A 20765-nucleotide genomic window follows, 5' to 3' on the forward strand; every position below is an offset into this window, starting at 1 on the left:
CTTACTTGGTTGTAAGAATTTATTCTCTTGCAAATTATAGCATATGTTTAAGAAAGGAGCAGAATGAGCAATCTGAGGTCATTTTCTAACTCTTCTTTGATGCACGTGCTTCTTTGTTACATGAAACTTGTAAACGTTTTCCTCCTAAACTGATGGGTAGCCCTTTGTTAACAAGTTGGCAACTTGCCACTGCTTTTTTTTTATATATATATAAACACAAACTGCTCGGCATTGGCTGTCCCTTTTCTGAGTAGCAGTTCTTTCTAAAATGGCTCAAAAAAAAGGAGTGTTTTTGTATTGGAGAGAAATCTGTATTAATTATCCATGTATTGGGTATGGTTAAATTCAGGATCTAGCAGAGCTGTTTAATATTCTTGACTAGAGGAGTCACTCACCCCTTGAGACAGCTGGTAGGTCTGATTGTATTTCCACATTTCTTGCAACACCTGCTCAATAGCTCCCTCATCTGCAACTTCTCCATGAAAGTCTATTCCCATGAGGTTTGCCATCCTATGTAGCAGACCGGGAACATTCAACAGCTGCTGGCGTGCATGTTCAACACGGTACGTCCAGGCATGATCGATAAGGAAAATGCTAAAGGAGAGAATTCCAGTAACATTACTACTATAAGCCTCTTGTCTAAATACAAAGCAAGATGAATTTGCTAAAAAAGGGTAGGTTTTCATGTAGAAGGGTAAGCGGCCAAGTTACTACTTCTCCAAAATGAGAATTTTTACATCACCAGAAGTAGGGTTATCTTTCACTTTGTATTTGCTCTACCATATACTTCACACAGCCGAAGGTACTATTTCCATAAAAGGTATGGCCAAAACCTTAGGCACAAAAAACAGAACCCCCAGTTTACAATTCTAGCTCTCCTCTGAAGCCTGGATACAGATGTGGGGGGGAGGGGAGAAGAGAATAAGCGATTAGTGTAAATTGGAGCTAACAGTGCTTACCTTGTAATGAGCCTGTGGAGAGGAATTCATGTTTGAAGAAGGAAAAGTGCTACATACTTAGGCTTTATAGGAGTACAGGCAGTCCCCGGGTTACGTACAAGATAGGGACTGTAGGTTTGTTCTTAAGTAGAATCTGTATGTAAGTCGGAACTGGCGTCAGCCGCTGCTGAAACTGATCAGTTTCAACCGCGGTTGAATCTGGATGCCAGTTCTGACTTACATACAGATTCAACTTAAGAAACCCAGGTGTCCCCAAGTCAGCCGCTGCAGAAACTGATCAGCAGCTGATTCCAGGAAGCCTGGGGCAGAGCAACTCTGCCTCGGGCTTCCTGTAGTCAGCCGCTAGTCAGTTTCAGCAGCGGCTGACTTGGGGACGCCTGGGGCAGAGCAGCTGGGGTGCTGCCCAGTTGGTCCGGAGCGGCGCTGCGGGACCAACCCAGCAACCCCCAGCTGCTCTACCCCAGGGGTAGGCAAGAAAAGCCTGGTCTGCTGGGGGGGGGGGGGGGGGAAGACTAGCTGCACCCCCCACCCCCAGCAGACCAGGGAGACAGGGAGCAAAGCCACGGAGCATGCCCGCAGCGGGACAGCCTTTAAAAGGAAAACAGAAAATATTTCCCTGCCTTAATTTTAACATGCACATGATCTGGTCAAATGACTTAGTGGAACTTTGAAAGGAAAGGAATTCTTGAGGAAAACCAAATAAAAAACCAAACCATATAGCAAAGTGTTTCTTAAACTTTTTAAGACCGAGGAACACCAAACAAAATTTTTTTTTTAAAATGAGGAACGCCAAGGATTTTTTTTATTGGGGGGGGGGGGGGAGCAGTGGTGGTGGGGGGAGGGGGTCAGAGGGAAAATTTGTTCAGCAACAACAACAAAAAGTCGCCTGCCCCTTTAAGGGTGGCTATCTTGAACTCTGCTCTCCGCAGCACACCTCCAACTGCCTCGCCGCACACCAGTGCGCCACGGAACACAGTTTAAAAAAAAACAAAAAAAACACTGATATAACACATTAGTGGTTCCTAGGTGTGTCATTCCCTGAAAATGACGAAAAGCTCTAGCTTCCCCCTGCCTTTAAGAAAAAAGAAAAAAAGTGTATGAAGGCACACTAACACCTCACCCTCAGAAATCTAATTTCAAACCTTGGCGAGTTGACAAATGTGAATGGATGAGGTCAGGACCAGAACAGCCACATTTCAACAAGTTGGTAGTTTACACTCAAAAGAAGCACGCGGTTGGAATATCTCAGGATTTGAAGATCAAAAGTTAGGTGTCCGGATAAATTTATAACATGTGAAGGACTCCACTGTTCCTCTGCCTGCCTGATCAGTGCTAGAAATGTCTGTTTAAAAACAGACTTTTCCTCACTTTTTGGAATATTTAGGTTTGGATACAGAATTGTGTTGCATTTGGATGAGATGGGGTAGGATGCCATCCCCATTCTATGAACTCATGGTCAATGGTTAAATTTAATAGAGTGTACATTTTTGATAATTGTCAGATTTAAAAAAAAATATGAAGTGTTACAGTGAGCAGCAATAGTCATAGAAATTACTTCTCAGATAATATTTCTAATGTAATGAGTTTCTACTGCATCTTGTTTTGTGCATAGGCAGTAGTGTGCGCCCCTGATCCCATCCCTTACAGGTTATGGCCATGTAACATTTCAGAAGGCTGAGAGTCTAGGGGCTTCAGTACCACCTCTTTTGTACTCCATGGGAGGGGTAGAGAGGTGTTTCTTTTGTTTTTAGTGGGGTTTTATACCTCCCCCCCCATCCCTCCTTGCCCCTACTGACTGGGTGCTTGAACTTGTCTGGAGGTAAGAGTTGAAGCAGTTGTATATTAAACTCCAACCAAAACCAGCAACACTAACTCTCTTCCTCATCTTTTCTCATTGTGCTATAAAACCCCAATGGGTCAGAGAATATTTAAAAGTCAAAACAGGCAAACAAAAATAAAAATGCTGTATCGGGCAAATATATAGGCCAGTGGTCCCCAACGTGGTGCCTGCGGGCACCATGGCGCCCGCTGGGGCATTTGTGTGCGCCCGCCAACAACCTGGGCCGGCCCGCCCCAGGCGTGCGGCGCACAGGAGAGACATGCACCAGCGCTGGGTGCGCGGCGCTCGGGCGGCCCCAGCCCCGGGACACACGCAGGCGCGCGGCACACGGGCAGCGCTGGTGCCGGCCCCAGGTGCGCAGCTCGGGCGGCGGCGCCAGCCCCGGGCCCACGGCACAAGGCGCTCGGGCGGCCACGGCCCCGGGCGCAAGGCGCTCGGGCAGCCCTAGCCTCGGCCCTGGGGCACATGCCGGCGCTGGGTGCAAGGGCATCCCCGTCCCCTGGCGTGCCCCCAGACGCATGGCCCTGCCCCCGGGTGCCCGGCGCGTAAGTGGCCCCACCCCCGGGCGCCTGGGAGTCTCTAAAGGTGGTGGACCACTGATATAGGCTATATCACCATCACTAGCAAAATAGTGGAGATAGAGAGGACTACAAACAAGTCAAAATGTATTTACAAATGGCCAAGGCATAACAGGTTACAGGCTTTGTTCCAAGTAGTTTCGCCATCATCTTCCTTTTCTAGTAATAACAGACTAGCCCTTAGCCAGGATCCTCACACTATCTATGGTGCTGGTTTCCTTTGTCCGTGATGTCTGGTGTAGACTTCAGGCTGACCTTTTGCCCCTCTCCCCCACTTTTGATTTTTACAACACAATGATTTCTTCTTACAATCTTGGATACAAACAAATAGCATACTGGTTTTGGCCACACCCTGGTAGGAAGTGTTAGTTTCTCTCTCTCCTTTTTTTGAAGAATTTCTCTTCATCAACTCTTCTGACATCTCTGGTTTAACCTTTTAGTCACAGACTGTAAAGCATAAAGTCAGCAACTGTACACAATTCCACATATAGCATCATCATATTCATTTTACAGTTATATCACTGATCAAATTTACTAGTTTTCAAATAATACATCACAAGACATATAATTGTCCAAATATAACTGAAGTAGCATGTAGGGTATGAATACAAGGGTGCTGAGGAACAAAACAAAACAAACATTAAATTATGAGGCTCATTTTACAACAGTGGTCTCTAACCTTTTTAAGCAGGAGATCACTTTGAGTTTAAATGCAATCCAGGATCTACCTCAAAGCCAAACACTCTTGCCCTGCCTTCTTCTTGCCCCTTCTCCATGACCTGGCCCCTACTCACTCCATCCTCCCTCCCTCCTTCCCTCCCCTATCCTCAGTCACATTTATCAGGCAGGTGGAAGAGGGTTGGGGCGTGGAGGAGGTGGATGCAGACACTAATCTTGGACTAAAGGATTTGGAGTGTGAGGGACTCTGAGCTGTGCCTAGGGCAGGGAGACGGGGTTCATGGTGCAAGCTCTGAGAGGGAGTTTGGGTGCAGGGGGACTCAGGGCTAGGGTAGGGGTTTAAGGTGCAGGAGGGGTTCAGGACTGGGACTGGCATTTGGAATGCAGGCTCCAGCTGGGCACCACTTACCACAGTTGGCTTCTGGGTGGTGGTGCAGGGAGCTAAGGCAGGCTCAATGCTACCCTGGGTCTGCACCACTCCCAAAAGCAGCCAGCAAACTCTCTCCATCCCTGCCCCCCTCTGCTCTGTGGAGATGGGGTACAGGGTGATGGGAGGGGCACCCTGACATCAGCACTCATACACTGCACAACAAGCAGGAAGCTGCCAGGGGTGGGGGCACCTCCAAGGCAGAGGGCAGGAGCAGCATGGCAGTGCTGAGAGGGGCAAATGAAGAGCCAGAACTTGATCACCTCCTGGCCAAACCTGTCAGAGGTTCCAAGATCTATCAGTAGATCCCAATCTGGTTGGTAACCACTGTTTTACAAGATGTGTGTTTCAGGAAAAAGTGAACTATCTGCAATTAGGGAAAACTAGAACCTACCCGTTGGGATCTGCGGCTTGTAATCCAGTCTCATTTGTTACAATAACCTTGTAACAGAGTTCATTTCCAGGATTGGGTTTCTTTTTCAATTCATCTTCAATTTCTTCATTGTCCTCTTCCGCCCCCTCCTCCACCTCTTCTACTTGCATTATTCCGAAAAACTCTCCAGCATCAAACACCTGAGAATGAAAGCACCATATAACCATACGCATTTAGCTGAAGTAGTAGCAGTACAGTCTATTCTGAAGTTTCCAGATATACATAGTCCAATGTGTACCAACTAGTCAAGTTTGGCCTGGGATTCATAAACCTTTTTGGAAAGGAACAAATGGACATCTTCAGCACTACCTATTCTTTCACATTCCTGGGGTGGGGATTATTTAAAAAAATGTCCTCAGTTTACATAGGTCTGATCTACATTACAAAGCTGGGTCCACATATGTCAATGCAAAGCAGCTTATCTGTGCATGTTTCCTGACTTGTCCTTGCTGCAGAAGTGGCAGCTTTCACAGCAAAGCAATGTAAAAGGCACCCCCCAGGCTGAACAGCTGTGTCCCCTCAGCTATATAACAGCCCAGATTGTACCCTGGGTATGTCAGTTATTGTCTCCGATAATCCATCCACGCTTGGATAACCACAAAAAAGTAGCCCTTTTTACTGACGCACTCTGTTGGAAGGTTGTCTGGGGCCAAAGTAGGGATATGCATGTTCTCTATTGCCCAGTTAGTGCCGTTCAGAACCCTGTTGCTGTAGCAAAACCATCCATTACGGCCTGCATACTGCTGGAAGTAACAAACACTGGACAGCAGGAGATGACTAATGATGCTGCACAACTCCATGGCAACCAGCCCCTATGGTGGATTTTTCAACTTTAAAATGACTTCCCACTGACTGGTAGCAATCTGTCACTACAAGTTTCCACAACCAGATCGCCACTGGCTCCTCCACTGTCAGTGCTTCTCTTATTCCCGTGTCCTTGTGCTGGAGGGTTGAGGTGAGCTCTGCACACAGAGGCAGAGTTGTGACTGTGCATCTGACAGCTCTGCAACTAGTGCTGGCCACCCCAAGCAGTAAGATGCAATCCCTCCAGCCAGTGCTTGTTTCGTGGGCCCAGAAGCAATGCTCCATGACCACCACCTACAACCCTGAATTTGTTTTTGCAGTGTTCCATGCTGACCTTGTTCTTCTTATGATTTAGCCAATACAGTAGGATTGTGCACCCTGAGCTTGAAACGCTTGTGAGAATAGTGCAGAGCCATGCAGGTTCCATGCTTCTGTCAGAGATGGCAGACTGCAAGGAGGGCTGCATATGTTCAAAAGATACTTTATAGAAGTGCAAAAATAACGGAATATAGACAACATTATGGAATGCAGGCAGTTGTATGAAGTGGGCCCCATGCTCCCAGTCACCCTATGCTACCCATTTGTCCCACCATACATTGCCAAAACTTCCACATCCGCCAGTGCCAAGCGCATAGCCATGGATTTGCAGGGCTCTTGTGATATATTAACTGCTGTGGCTTTGAGCTGAAGTAACCAAAGTCTGCATTGACCAAAGTTTGTCTGGTAGACATGGCCATTGACAGGAAGTTTTTGTTCCACAGTCTTTAGTAATTCTGTCCCTTTGCTTACCCATCTCAAACGTTAGAAGCTGAAGACACAAGGCCAAATCCACTTGTGATTTAACTCCACTAAAGCCCTAAAATGTCTGGGTATAATATGATGAAAGACCAATCAAAGCACTTTGTTCCCTTGTCTCTTTTCTGGATTGTGTTGATACATTAGGAGTCCTGATTTAGTGAAGAGGAAGTCTATCTTTACAGTCGGTTCTGAAGTAGTAAGAGAGTTTTCAGGTTAGCTTCTTTTTACAAGTTATATTAAAAATGCATTCTACATTGTAGACTGACTTAATGCAATGCACATGTTTACTCATCGTTAACATGAGTTGGGTTGAATGATTTAATCCAATGCTGCTAATTAATTTCTATGCAGTTACCGCTATTCCTATGCTCAGAAATTCTCTGATTTTTGTTTGATCCTTCCTATCACAGCTGCAGGATCATGATCTAGAATCAAGAGTAATTATATATAGGATCTCAGAAAAGACTTGCGTAGTAACTAGAGATGTTAAATGTCAGTTAAATAGGTAACCCTGTAACCACTGAAAATCTCAGCAGTTACACAGTTATACACTGCAGGAACTGCAGTATAAAACTTAAATAAGCTTTATACTTCAGAGCCCAAGCTGCTACTTCTCTAACCCAGTTACACATGATAACCAGGGAGATCATTAGTTCTCTCCATGTCGTTTAAGGCAGCATTAGAATATTTGTACAAAACATTCTCAGCTAAATTATTGGTTTAACATGTCAAATCAGGGAACGAAACCAAACCTTCAAAAAAGTTACACTAATTCTAAGCACTAACAGATTGCTACTCCAGGGAATTCACTTTAAGTAATGAGTTTTAATTTGCACCTCACACAAGGCAGTGTCTGCTTCAAGATAATTATTTCTATTAATCCTCTTAGCTGGAGAAACAGGGTGAAAAAAAAAAATCAATTAAGCACCTATGAAGCAAGATTAGTCAGGAATCAGACCTCTATATTCTACAGCAGCGTTTCCCAAACTATGGGCTGTGGCAAAAAAAATACCAGGCCTCAGCATGGCTGCCGGAAGGGAAGCAAAGCAAGGCGGGCTGGGAAATGGGGGGAGGAACCGGCCATCAGGAAGCAGTGCTGGGGGCAGCAGGACTGTCTCGGTGGAGATCCGGGCAGACGGGCGGGCAGCCAAAGCAGGACTGGGGGAGTGTCGCTGTCCCATGGAGATCCGGGCATGTGGGCGGGAGGGCGGCAGAAGCAGGGTTGGGGGTAGCGGGGTTGTTCGGCGGCGGAAATCGGAGAGGGCAGGCGGCGGAACCAGGGCTGCATGGGCGGAGGGGAAGTTGGCCGGGGAAGATCAGGAGGAGGACGGGAGAATCAGCTGCTGGAAGCAGGGCTGGACGGGGGCAGTGAGGCTGGACTGGGGAGATCGGGAAGAGAAAGGGGGGAGCGAGACTGACCTGGGCACATGCAGACCCTGGCAGACGAGTGAGTCTGGCGGGGGATTCCATTTTGCCTCCTCCCCACCGCACACATACCCTACCTGGGGTAGTTGTGAACTGCCTGGCAGGTAGACACACTCAGGCAGTATGAGCACATCTACCAACCAGGCAGCTAAGGACTAATACACCTAGTTATAATAAAACGTACCTAATTAGAAAATACCAGGCATTTTATATGTCTGGTAATTTCTCAATTTCTTTCCCTGACAAAACCTTTAAATACCAGACTGTCCAGTACAAAACCGGACACCTGGCAACCCTACTCTTCCTTGCACCCTCCCTCTTAGCCAGATACCCTAACCCCAATCTGCTCCTGCTCCCACCACCTGAAGTGCTCATATGGTACCAGGTCCCCCAAGCCCTGGCCCAGGCTGGTTGGAGGATGCAGCCGGGTGAAACACTGAAAATTTATTCATTTTTCATTCTTTTTTTTTTTTTAAAATATGCGTCTATATTTTTGGGCTGCAAAAGACAGTACTAAAAAAAAAACGGGTTCCAACTGAAGTAAAAAGTTTGGGAAACCCTGATCTAGCCAGCTTTCTATCCATCTTACAGTCTATTTATCCAATCCATATTCCCTTATCTTGCTGGCAAGAATATTGTGGGTCACTGTATCAAAAGCTTTGCTAACGCTGGCACTGGGGGCTTTGGGAGGACCAGAAACAACTTATTTGAATATTCATCATTTGCTTATTGAATATGCAAATGAATGTTACAGGTCCTCCAAAAGCTCGTGAATGGATTTACTGGTTCCCTGTTCTAGAGCAGTGGTCACCAATTGGTAGATTGCAATTCCCTGGTGGATCACAGAACCACTGACAATCTCAGTTTAGGGTTTCCAGCCCTCCAGGTTTGATAGGGAGACTCAGAATTGGGCTTGGTCTCCCGGAGGCTCCTGCAGCTCAACTAGGAGATGGGCCATTAACAGTCCAGTGGCATAGTGGGGCAAAGGCAGACTCCCTGCCTGCCCTGACCCCATGCCACTTAAAGAAGCAACTGGCACATCCCTGAGCAAGGTACTGGCGGTCTCCACGTGCTGCTGTTGCCTGCAGGTAATACCTCTGCAGCTCCCATAGGCCAGGAACATGGAACCACAGCTAATGGGAGCTGCAGGGGTGGTGTCTGCAGAAAGGGACAGTATGTGAGGGGCAGGTGGCTCCACACACAAGGATAAGCTGCTGTATGCTTCTACGAGCAGCGCGAGGTCAGGACAGGCAAAAAGTGTTCCTTAGGGCTACTGTGCTTACCCCCAACTCCTCCGTTCCTCAACCCTGAATCTCATCAGGCCCAAAATCTGTCCAAGAGTCCCCACCCCATATCTCCTTCTGTACCCCAACCCTGAGTCCCCTCCCAGAACCCGCACATGGCACCAAGTATTACACTTGCCTCACAGCTGCTCACTGCAAGACTTCATCCAGCCAACTTTTTCAAAATTACAACCCACATTTTAAGACATTGGCAAATAGCGTGCAGTCACAAGCATCAGCCTGAGACTCAGTAAGAAGGGAAAATGTATAACTGATGTATGTTAAGCACTTCATTTCAGCTTTATATAACAAGCTTACTCCTACATTCTCTTTGAGGTACATCCTGGTTTGCACTTAAGTGATCTTGTGCTTAAAGGTTGGAAATGACTGGTGTAGCCCCTCAGAGTATGCAAGTGCCATCCACGCAAAACCCAATAGGAACAATGAAGTCCCTAGTGCAGAAGTGGGCAAGAAGAGGCCCGCTGGCTGAGGCAGTTTGCCAGGGTTAGTCCCTGGCAGGCTGCTTATGCTTTATTTACCTGAGCATCTGCTAGCATGGCTGCATGCACGGACCAGGACTCTGCTTCCCACAGCTCCCATTGGCAAGCAATCTGCAGCCAACAGAAGCTGCAAGCAGCTATACCTGCACATCCGCAGGTAAATAAAGCATTGGCAGCCTGCCAAGGGCTAACCCTAGCAAACCGCTTCTGGCTTATTGCCCGTCTCTGCCCTAGATTTCATGGAGTCTCTAGTACTTCCCCTGTATGGGTCAGAATTCTGCTTGGGGTACAGTTGAGGGATAGGCTGTTTAGAGAAATATTTACTAGAACTGTATACATTGGCTGGAGTAAAGAGGACTAGAGTTTTTAAAAGCAACATTATTGAAGTTATATTAAATTAGGAACATTTTTTGCTGTTATGCATTCTAGTGGACATCACAACTAGCAAGCTAGTAATTTCAGTCTCCCTTTAATGAAGATAATCACTATTGTAATTTGGGTAGCGGTGGAAAAACACAGTTGTTTAGCAAGAGATATAACCTTGATTAACCAGTTCAACAAGAAGTCCACAACATACCGACTGTGTGCATGTATGGGGCAATATGTTTAAAAAAACAAACAAAAAAACCTTCTGGTGTATCACATTTAAACTAACACTTTGTTCTTCCTGCTGCAGTTTTCATTCGGCCAGAGAGTTTTCCTGATCTGCTCATTAGCTTACTCCCCACCTCAAATTCACAGTGTACACTTACTGTGAAACACTGAGCAATTTAACACAGAAACCAGCTAACACCCAAAACAGTTTTCTTGACACATTTTTAAAATCTGACAAGATGTGAAGACATCTATAAGTGAACAGCTAAAGGGCGCCCTCTTTTTCCTCGCTGCAATGTTATCCTTCGTCACTCGCTATCACCTAAAAATGGACTTACTCCACCCACACGCAGTTGATGCTGCCAACTCCTAGCCCACACAGGCTGGGAGCCAGCAGTCCCTTGGGCCCGGACCACCCATCTGCCCATGGGTGGAAGGAGGGGAGGTAGGGGCCTCTCCCAGGTAAAGGTTAAGATTACCTAGTAAGCATTGCCCGCTACCTGATAACTGGTAACCCACTCACATCCCTGGTCTCCGTCAACCTGATCTGGGGAAAAGCCTCTTTCCAAATACGTGGATCAGATAGACACTGAGCATGTCAGCAAACCCCACCAGCCAAGCACTTGGGAGAGAATGCACTGCAGTAATTCAGAGGCCACTCCAGCTAATGTCCCATTTCTGCTTATGCAGGGATTTGCTACTAGAAGTTGCAGCTGTGCCACATGCCAGTTAGACAATCTTATACCATCCCGTCCAAGACTTCATCAAGCTCAGACTTCAAATCAGTACGATTTTTTTGCTCCAACTACTCTTCCTGAAAGGCTGTTCCAGAACGTCACTTCTCTAATAATCAGAAACGGTCATCCAATTTTAAGTCTAATCTTGTTGATGGCCATTTGTTCTTGTGGACCAACATTGGACTATTTGCTTACATCCCTAGTCTGCAGCAGGCCCAGGCTCGCTGAAGACAAGGGCTGCTGCCACCCCGTGCTGCTGCCTCTGATACCGAGGCAGCAGTGTGGGATGGCAAGCGGAGCCGGTCTGCACAACGAGCTGGTTTTAAACTGGCTCCCTTCTGCCTCCCCACACTGCTACCCCTGATAGAGAGGAAGCAATGCAGAGTGGCAGGGGGCTCCCCAGGAGTGGGGCCCGGAGTGCACTGGCTGCTGGCCCTGCCTCTGGGGACTATTGAATAGTCATGTAACTGCAAAAATTTGATGCGGTCACACGACTGTTCTATTACAGGCTAACATCCCTAGTAAGCACTAGGGATGTAAAAAAGTATTATCTGTGTAACCAATGAAAATTCTATCAGACAGCTAACAGCAGGGCTCGATTGTTAGCTGCCAGCCCCATGGTGCACTGTGCCCAACTAGAGCAACCTCCTTCCCCCCCACCGTGCTGGGGGCTGCTCCAGCCAGGCACCGGTTTAATGGGTCAACAGCACCCTTAGCAGTTAAATCCATAGTAAGCACTTCCCAGCCAGAGCCTGTACCTCACACCCTCTCCTCTATCCCTGTCCTAGCCCTGACCACTCTTCCAAAGCCAGCATTCCACATCCCCACCTGCACCCCAACACTCTACCCCAGCCTGGAGTCTTTCTAGCACCCCAGCTCCCTCCCAGCACTTGCACCCCTCACCACTTCCTGCACCCTTATGCATCAGTCCTAGCACAGAGCCCACAGCCCCTACCCCAGCTTACTTAAGAGTAAGTGAGGATGGGAGAGAGCAAGCTGGGTTGATTTAGTTGGGATTGGTCCAGCATAGAGCAGGGGGCTGGACTTGACCTTCTGAGGTCTTTTTCAGTTCTATGATTCTAAGTGATGGTGGTGGAAATAGAATGGGCAGGCTTTTGGGGAAGAAGTGGGGCAGATCTTCGGTTGCCTTGAAATTAAAAAAAGTCTTAAAGGTTACATCCCTTATAGAGGCCACTACACTAGTGCCTTATATAAAAATACAGTAAACTTCCGATAATCCAGCACCTTTAGGACCCAGGGGGTGCCAGATTATCCGATATGCTGGACTATCAGAAGGGGGGGCTATGAGGGGTCTGGAGTGGGATGGGATGCCATCCCAGACCCCCCATAGCCTCCCCCTTACGATAGTCCGGCTCTGCCCCAGGCGTCCCTGATTCAGCTGCTGCTGGTCAGTTTCAGCAGCAGCTGAATCGGGGACCCCTGGGGCAGAGCAGCTGGGGTCCTGCCGGGTTGGTCCCGCAGCGCCGTCCTTTGGTGCTGCGGGACTAACCCAGCAGCACTCCAGCTGCTCTGCCCCAGGCGTCCCCAAGAGCAGCTGGGGTGCTGCCAGGTTGGTTCCGCAGCCCCGAGGGGCAGTGCTACGGGACCAACCCGGCAGCACCCCAGCTGCTCTGCTCCCGGCTTCCCCAATTCAGCTGCTGGTCAGTTTCAGCAGCAGCTGAATGGGGGAAGCCTGTCCGGCTGCCCCAGCACTTCCGGGTTCCTGATGGTGCCGGACCATCAGGAGTCCCGGAGCATTGGATGCCGGACCAATGGAGTTTTACTGTAGTACTAAAAACTTCCTTGTCTCACCTGCTGCATTAGCATTTTTCAAGGCCATAACAACATTGGCAGGTGATAGTCATCAACAAATGCACCCAGATGTTTCTCCTTCTGTGTTGCTTCCAACCACTAAGTCCCAGTTTACAGCAAAAATTTGTTAGCCTGAAAGTACATGACTTTACACTCTTAAATTCCATCTAATTTGTTTTACTCTAGTTTTCAAGATCATCCAAATGCTTTTGTAGGATACTCAAGTCTTCCTCCTTATTGGAAACACCTTCCAACTTGATATCATCTGTAAATTTTATAGCCGCACTCCTACTTTTTGTAGCATCATTAATAAAAATGTTGAAGATTGGCTCCTAGATGAATCCCCAAAGAACTCCATTAGTAACTTCCCTCCCATCTAGCTGTTCACCTTTCAGCATGACCCACAATAATCTCTGTTTCAGAAGAGTAGTCAAGTTAGTCTGGAACAGGAAAAAAAATTAAAAAGCAACGAATAGTCTAGTAGCACCTTAAAGACGAACAATGATACCATCTGATGTGTTCGTCTTTAAGATGCTACTTGACTATTCGTTGCTTAAATTTTTCCTGTTACAGAATGATACCATCTAATAATCTCTGTATTTGCGACAATAGCCATGAACATGTACAAGTTTTCTGAATTGCTCCCAGGTGAGACAAGCCACACTCAACGAGTTTACGCCTCGTTCATATTTTCGAAGGTCATCTGCATTCACCACAATGGGGCATTTAACCGCTGAAAACTAAAGGTGACACTTAAGTATTTAATTGATTACCTTAGCAGAAACATTAGTTAAATATGCTTATATCACAACCCCAACCTACTTCCTCATGCCAATAACTGGCTTCTATCTAGTGGCCAAAACCTCCAGCATCCCTAATAATTTCCAAAGTGCATTTGTGCTGCCAACCATACAGAAATCTTCAGCATGCTGCAAGTGTAGGAGGCACTCTACAATACATTCAATGACAAAGGCTGTTAGAACTGGTCATATTATTCTTTTTCCAGCTTCATCATAGCATCAATTTTTAGCTGAAATGAAAACTATTGAAAAAAAAAAGTGTCTGCTTGCTATAAATTAAGGATGTCAACATGTAGTCGACCAGATGATTAATTGATAAGCCTAGGCTTATCGGTTAGTCTTCTCGACTACATGCATTTCTCACCCCTTGCTGCCTCTGTATCAGCAAGCTTAAAAGCTGGTTGCCCCCCAGGACCGGCTCCATGGTGCCATCTACCCCCCATCCCATCCCATGCTGCTGCCTCTATCAGAAGCAGCAGTGTGTGTGTGGGGGGGGGGGGAGCAAGGGAACGGCAAGGGAATCTGCCACGAAACAGCCTCTGTCTGCAGCGGGCCTGAGTGCCCTGCAGACAGAGGCTACTCTGCATCCCACGGAGCAGCCTCTGTCTGCGGCAAGCCTGGGCCCACTGCGGGCAGAGGCTGCTTCGTGGCAGCAGCCCATCCATGGGGAACTCAGACCCTTCCCCCCCCCCTCCCGCCAGGGAAAGAGGCTGCTGCCATCCTGCCCTGCTGCCACTGTATCAGAGGTAGCAGCACAGGGTGGCAGGCAGAGGGTATGTGCAGGGAGCTGTTTTTTAGACTGGCTCCCCTTGCAGATTGGCTCCACCTTCCATCCCGTGCTGCTGCCTCTGTTACTGAGGCAGCAGTGCGGGGTGGAAGGGGACTCCCAGGAGTGGGGCAGGGAGCATACCGCTCCCAGGGACTATTGAATAGTCACGTAACCGGAAAGATTTCATAACAGTTACACAATTATTCAATTACCCAATATCTAACATCCCTACTACAAATGAATGTCCCAAGATCTAGAGGCCTTACTACAGAACTGAACTTCCACTTCCGATAGAACGCACTGGATCTTCTTCATAGGATAGCATGTGGACAGAATAGCAAAAATTATTATAAATATAACTGGATTCCTCTGTTGAATTTCATAGATTTATGCAAGCTATGCAAACTTGTACTCAACTATACTATGTAACTTTTTGGCAGTACAAAAATACAATGCATTATACTACATTGGAAATGAGATTTTGTAATTGCATGTGTGTGTGTGTGCGCGCATGTGTGTATGTATACACACACACACACACACACACACACACACACAAGATGCAAATGTTAGGAGGGGAAAAATATGATATAGCAGTGGAGAACTGGCAGGCTTCCCACTTGGGTACGTGGAACATTCATTCTTTTTCAGGGAGCAAAATTTCCAAGTATAGAATTTTATTAATTGTGTGAGACGTGGTTTTCAGCTGTTGGCAGGGTCCTGGGAACACTTCTAAACTTTGTTTTAAAAAATTATTGTTTGGAAGATTTCCAATTTTTTGGAAGGAGAAAAACAAAACAACTTAAGTACAAATGACTCACAGTAGAGGAAACCTGCTTCAACATATCTTAGGACGACCATCAAAATAGAATACCTGCATGTTATGGCACATTCAATGAAATTAGGGAAAGAGCTCTATTTGAGTGGATTTTAGGGGCACCAATGATGAGAAGTGAACTTTTATTTACATAATACACTAAAAGTTTTTTATTGCTAGAAAATTTTAGGCTTTGCTTAAGTTCATGTACAGACAAGATCCCTGTGTTTGGTAGGATAGAAGGAAACTTCCCCTGTTCTACTTCATGACTCACTGGTATTCTTTAACATGAAAACCCTTTCACCCCTTCCTCCCCATGTATTCATTTCTCTTTCCTTCCTGAGAGCTCCCCAGCCTACATATGGAAACATGGCTCAGTGTCACTCTTCCCCACCTGACGGTCCCAGTCCACTTACTCCTCCTCGTAATCCTTTCTGAATTTCTAGCCCTCCCCATAAGACCTTTTATCCCAGTTGTAAGGGTGCATTAACATCTTCAGGAGTAGAACCTGGAATCATGTACACATATTACAAGTGATGACCATTGCTCTGTATACACAGACACAGTGATCTGGACCACAATCATGAGCTGAAGGAACAGAAAAAACATGTATAGCATCCTGTCACCATATGGCAACTCTTTGAACAGAACATTTCTCCACTTTGTCCTAACAGGCATGGAGTCAGGACCAGACATATTTTACACTTTTTAACCCGCCCCATCTTTGACCAAACAACAAAATCCACAGTCTATTTTCAGCAGAACAACCTGACAATTTATGAGTTACAGGCAGTCCCCGGGTTACACAGATCCGACTTACATCGGATCCCTACTTACAAACGGGGTGAGGCAACCCCGCACTAGCTGCTTCCCCCCCAGCAGACCAGGGAGACGCGAAGCTAGCACCCCCCCCCCCAGCAGACCAGGGAGACGCGGAGCGGCTTTTCTCAGCAGACATCTCAGCTTGAGAATAAAGGACTGAGGGAAGGGAGGTGTGGGAGAATAAAACTGAGCTCTGGAGAAATGTTTGGCTCGAGTTTCCCCTACAATATGTACCAGTTCCGACTTACATACAAATTCAACTTAAGAACAAACCTACAGTCCCTATCTTGTACGTAACCCGGGGACTGCCTGTACTCCTTACTGCCATGACAAGGCAGCCACTTAGCACTCTAAGCCTCTTCACCAGTTTTTTTTTTTTTTTTTTTAACTGCTGCCTGTTTATATCCCTCCTTCAATAAACTTTTTACTTAACAATTCCTCTGCCTTCCTAGCTTGGTGCCAGAGTATATAAGTTCTATTCCAAGCTATTTTTATTATTCTTTCCACACACTATCACAGACTGTTCCTGCACAAAAATGCATGTGTATGTGTGTTTGTGGGAAGGAAAAATATGACAAAAAAAGATTACTAAGACTTCAAATAAGGATGTAAAAGATTAGGTGACTACCCGATAAGTATTTTGACTAGTCAATATCCCCCTCTTTGCTGCCTCTATAAGATAGAGGCAGCAAAGGGGCAGGGGAGGGGTACTTCAAAGTGGCAGTGCTGCACAGCGGTGCTGCCTCTTTGAAACCCCAAGACAGCATTTCAAAGGGGCACCTTAGATCCATAGATCAGCTGTGCAGCCTGCTGCCCCTTTAAAATGCTGCCTCTGCGCCTTTCAAAGGGGGCAAATTTGGAGCCCCGGGGTCAGATGATCCCAGGTTCCAGGGAAATGCTGTGGGGAGCCTGGGGTCAGCTGGGGACTCCCCAGCTGACTCTGGGTTCCCCACAACCCAGGATCAGCTGGGGATTTCCCTGCTGGTTCCAGGGAAGTGAGGGGGAACCTAGGGTCAGCAGGGGAGACCCCAGCCTCCTAGAGACATGCAGCATAGCATGGAGCCCGGGGTCAGTGGGAGACAGAGTCCCCCGCTGACCCTAGGCTCCACGACTTTAAAATGCAGAAGAGCCCCTGCTGAGGACTCTTGTGCATTTCAAAGCTGGCACCTGCATGAAGCCCGGAATCAGCAGGAATTCCTGTTGGCCCCAGGCTGTACGTGGAGTTCTGCATTCCTCCTTTGAAATGTACAAGAGCCACAGCGGGGGCTCTTGTACATTTCAAAGGATGAATGAAGAAGTGCCTATCAACTAGTCGATGGAAATTAACTGCATTTTAATATCCTTAGCTTCAAAGTCAAGCACTCAAAAGTTAGCTGATGTCAGAATTAAGGCCGCCTTTGTGAATTTAGTTCAGTTCCATTGCACCCATGTATTATGGCTTTAATTACATGAACACATACCATTTCCCCCCCCTCTGAATTATGTACTGAATTAGGCATGAGTCCTAGTCGTGTGTGTGGAGAGAATGTGATCATATGAGCATGGGTAAAACACCATGGCAGATTTTCTACATGCACATCTCAGTAATAACCACCCCAGACAAATCCCTGCACCAAATCAAGAGCTGTTCAGATTGGGGGGGGGGGGGGGAGGGAAGGGGAGGAACCACCATTTCTTGTTTTTAAATACAGACACTAAGCAAATAAATAAATGCATAATTCGCAGGCCTCATTTTTGGAGACATATAGGCAGTTTGGACTATAATTTTCCAAAAAGTTCACCATGAGAAAGGCTCCAACATGGAAAATTGTAGCCCAAATGTTTAAAGTTTGGCAAATTCATACGCAACTTGAAACAGGGCCTTATAATAAGTAAGTGTCTGACAACTTTAACACTGTATTACCAAGCTTGCCTATAATAGGATTATAATTTCCCCCACTAATTCCCTCTAAAACATGAATTTCTGCCAATCAAGGCCAACAAAAGTTGTGAAGACTTACAAATCTGACTCTCAACCATGCATGTTGGAAGTCATAAAATAACAGAACTGGAAGGGTCCTTCAGAGGTCATCAAGCCCAGTCTCCTTCACTCCGGGCAGGACCAAGCACAATCCAGATCAGCTGTTTTCAAAGTATGGGTCGTGACCTAGTACTGGGTCATGGAATGCCAGCACTGGGTTGCCTTGCTGTTGGGTGAGTAGCTGACCAGCAGAAGTGCTAAGGTAGTCTTCCCATTGGTCTTGGCACCATGTACCATGCTGTGCCCCAGAAGGGACCAGTAGCAGGTCTGGCTCCTCGATGAGGGGAGCTATGTGGATGCCAAGCACCACCAATGGGAATTGTGGTGTGGTGGTTGATGCCTGAGGATGAGAGCAGCACTCAGACACTTGTACACCTTTGCCCTGAGCCAGCAGCAAGTGTGGCTCGTCTGAGGTGCAATGTGGTCCACGGAGCCAGGACAGACAGGAAACATGCCTTAGCACCCCCACTGCACCACCAACCGGGAGCCACCAGAGTTAAGCCCACACCCCAAACCTCTACTCCAGTCCTGAGCTCCTCCCAGACCCGGGGTCCCCTCTTGCACCTCAGACCCCTCATCTCAGCCCTCATCCTTTAGCCCGCATTCTAGTCAAAAGCCATAATTATGTTATATCACCGGCATCAACAATTTTCAACTGGGTCATGAAAGAAAAAAAAGTGAACATCACTGATCTAAGACATCTGTCAGGGATGATCAACCTGCTCTTAAGTATCTCCAATGATGTAGATGCCATGATCTTCCCATGCAACTTATTTCAGTGCTTAACCATTCCGACAATTATGAAGTTTTTCTTTGTGTCCAACCTAAGCTTCCCTTGCTGCAGTTTAAACCCTTTGCTTCTTGTCCTATCATATGTTAAGGAGAATAATTTTCTCCCTCCTCCTTGTTAAACCCTTTCAGCCCTGGTCTTCAAAATAACCAGCCCCTTATTTCAAAACAACAAGCAGAGAGCATCCATGCTACCAAACTCATTATTTTGAAATAAGGGGCTGGTTATCATGAAATAACTCCTGCTTTCCTTGAGGAATAAGCTTATTTCAGGAGTTATTTTTTTCAAAATAACTTATTTTGAAATAAATTTCCTAGTGTAGACTTGCCCTCAGGTACTTGAAAGGTATCCCTGCCACTCTCAGTCTAATGTTTTCCAGAGTAAACAAATGCAATGCTTTCAATCTTTCCTCATAGATCATATTTTCCAGACCTTGAATAGTTTTTGTTGCTCTTTTCTGGACCTTCTCCAAAATCTTTCCTGTAACATGGTGCCCAGAACTGGACACAATATTCCAGCAGAGTAGAGCAGGAGAATTACTTGTGTGTCTTGTTTACAACACACCTGCTAACTCATACCAGAACGATGTACCACTTTTTTTTTTTTTTTGGGCAACAGTGTCACATTGTTGACTCATATTTAGCTTGTGGTCCACTGAGACCCCATTCTGCAGTACTCCTTTGTAAGCAGTGATTTCCTATTTTGTAGGTGTGCAAAGAAATCAATAAGAAATTATTTAAATTACAGCATTTCAGAATGTTTGTATTTTTTGGACTTCCCAGGAACGTAGCAGCTAATGATAAGATGTTCAGTCAGATAATCAGGTATTAAATTATTTGGGGGAAATTATGTAGATGAATATGGAGCTGTCTCCCACCCCTCCTAGTTTGTTTTAAAAAAAAAAAAATCAGGCTAAGCATAAAGTTAAAAAGTTTCAAAGGGGTAGCTGTGTTAGAAAAAAACAACAACAAATAGTCTTGCAGCACCTTAGGACTCATCTAGACTACATACCTCTGTTGAAAGAGGAATGTAAATGAGCCCGACTGCAGATTCACTTTAAAAAAAACCTTTTTGAAACAGCAATTGGATGTAAATATGCAAATGAAGCACAGGATATTTAAATCCACGCTTCATTTGCACTTTCGATCGGACTCATTTACATTCCTCTTTCAACAGAGGAATGTAGTCTAGACAAGTCCTTAGAGACTAACAAAAATGTAGATGGTACCATGAGCTTTTGTGGGTACAACTTACTTCCTCAGATGAATGGAGTTTTAGCTAGTTTCTTGTAACTTCAAAATGACTCCTATCAGTCTATAGTGGGGGGTAGCTGCTGGATACGGCATGAACCAGGACTGAGACAGTGTGCCTACCCATCAGCTCTTAAAGTATTTCTAGTTAGTCTTTATTCAAGCCCAGGGTAATGTTATTAAATCTGTAAATGAAGTCCAGTTCTGCACTCTCTGTAATTGGTTAGTGAAATTCCTTTGTAGAAGAAGAATGGCTACTTTTAAATCCATTAATGAGTGACCCAGCAGGTTAAAATGTTCCCCTACCACAAGAGTTCTCAACTTTTTTCGGTCCCTGTACCCCCTTGGCTTTTAGTAAACCTTCCCATACCCTCTATTCAACATGAAAGAAAATAAATTCTAGAATCCACAACTTTTTTTCACTAACACTACTACTTTTGGAATATTTCAATTAGGATAATCTAGTTATTTACCAAATATTCCCAAACCCCCTTGACAATCTTCACATACCCCAGGTTGCAAACCCCTGCCCTACCGGTTTGTGTGTGCTGCTATTTCTGATGTCTGATTTGTATTAGGGATGTTAAATTTAGATTAAATTAACTGATCGAATAGTCAATAGGATTTCC

The 20765-nt window shown here is 46.1% G+C and overlaps 1 protein-coding gene across 1 annotated transcript in view; it reads right to left on the reverse strand.

Annotated features, from left to right (window-relative positions):
* The window catches only part of TTLL12 (tubulin tyrosine ligase like 12), a 42968-nt gene that overhangs the window by 20894 nt on the left and 1309 nt on the right, over positions 1-20765 (reverse strand). Inside the window, exons 2-3 of the mRNA XM_075899469.2 lie at positions 4877-5055; positions 396-594 (exon numbers count right to left, since the gene is read on the reverse strand). Of these exons, the coding sequence (XP_075755584.2) occupies positions 396-594; positions 4877-5055 (378 nt within the window). The remainder of the gene's footprint in view (positions 1-395; positions 595-4876; positions 5056-20765) is intronic.

The sequence above is a fragment of the Pelodiscus sinensis genome, chromosome 1 (genome assembly GCF_052426305.1).
Source record: "Pelodiscus sinensis isolate ZL-2025 chromosome 1, ASM5242630v1, whole genome shotgun sequence".
NCBI classification, from domain to species: Eukaryota; Metazoa; Chordata; order Testudines; family Trionychidae; genus Pelodiscus; species Pelodiscus sinensis.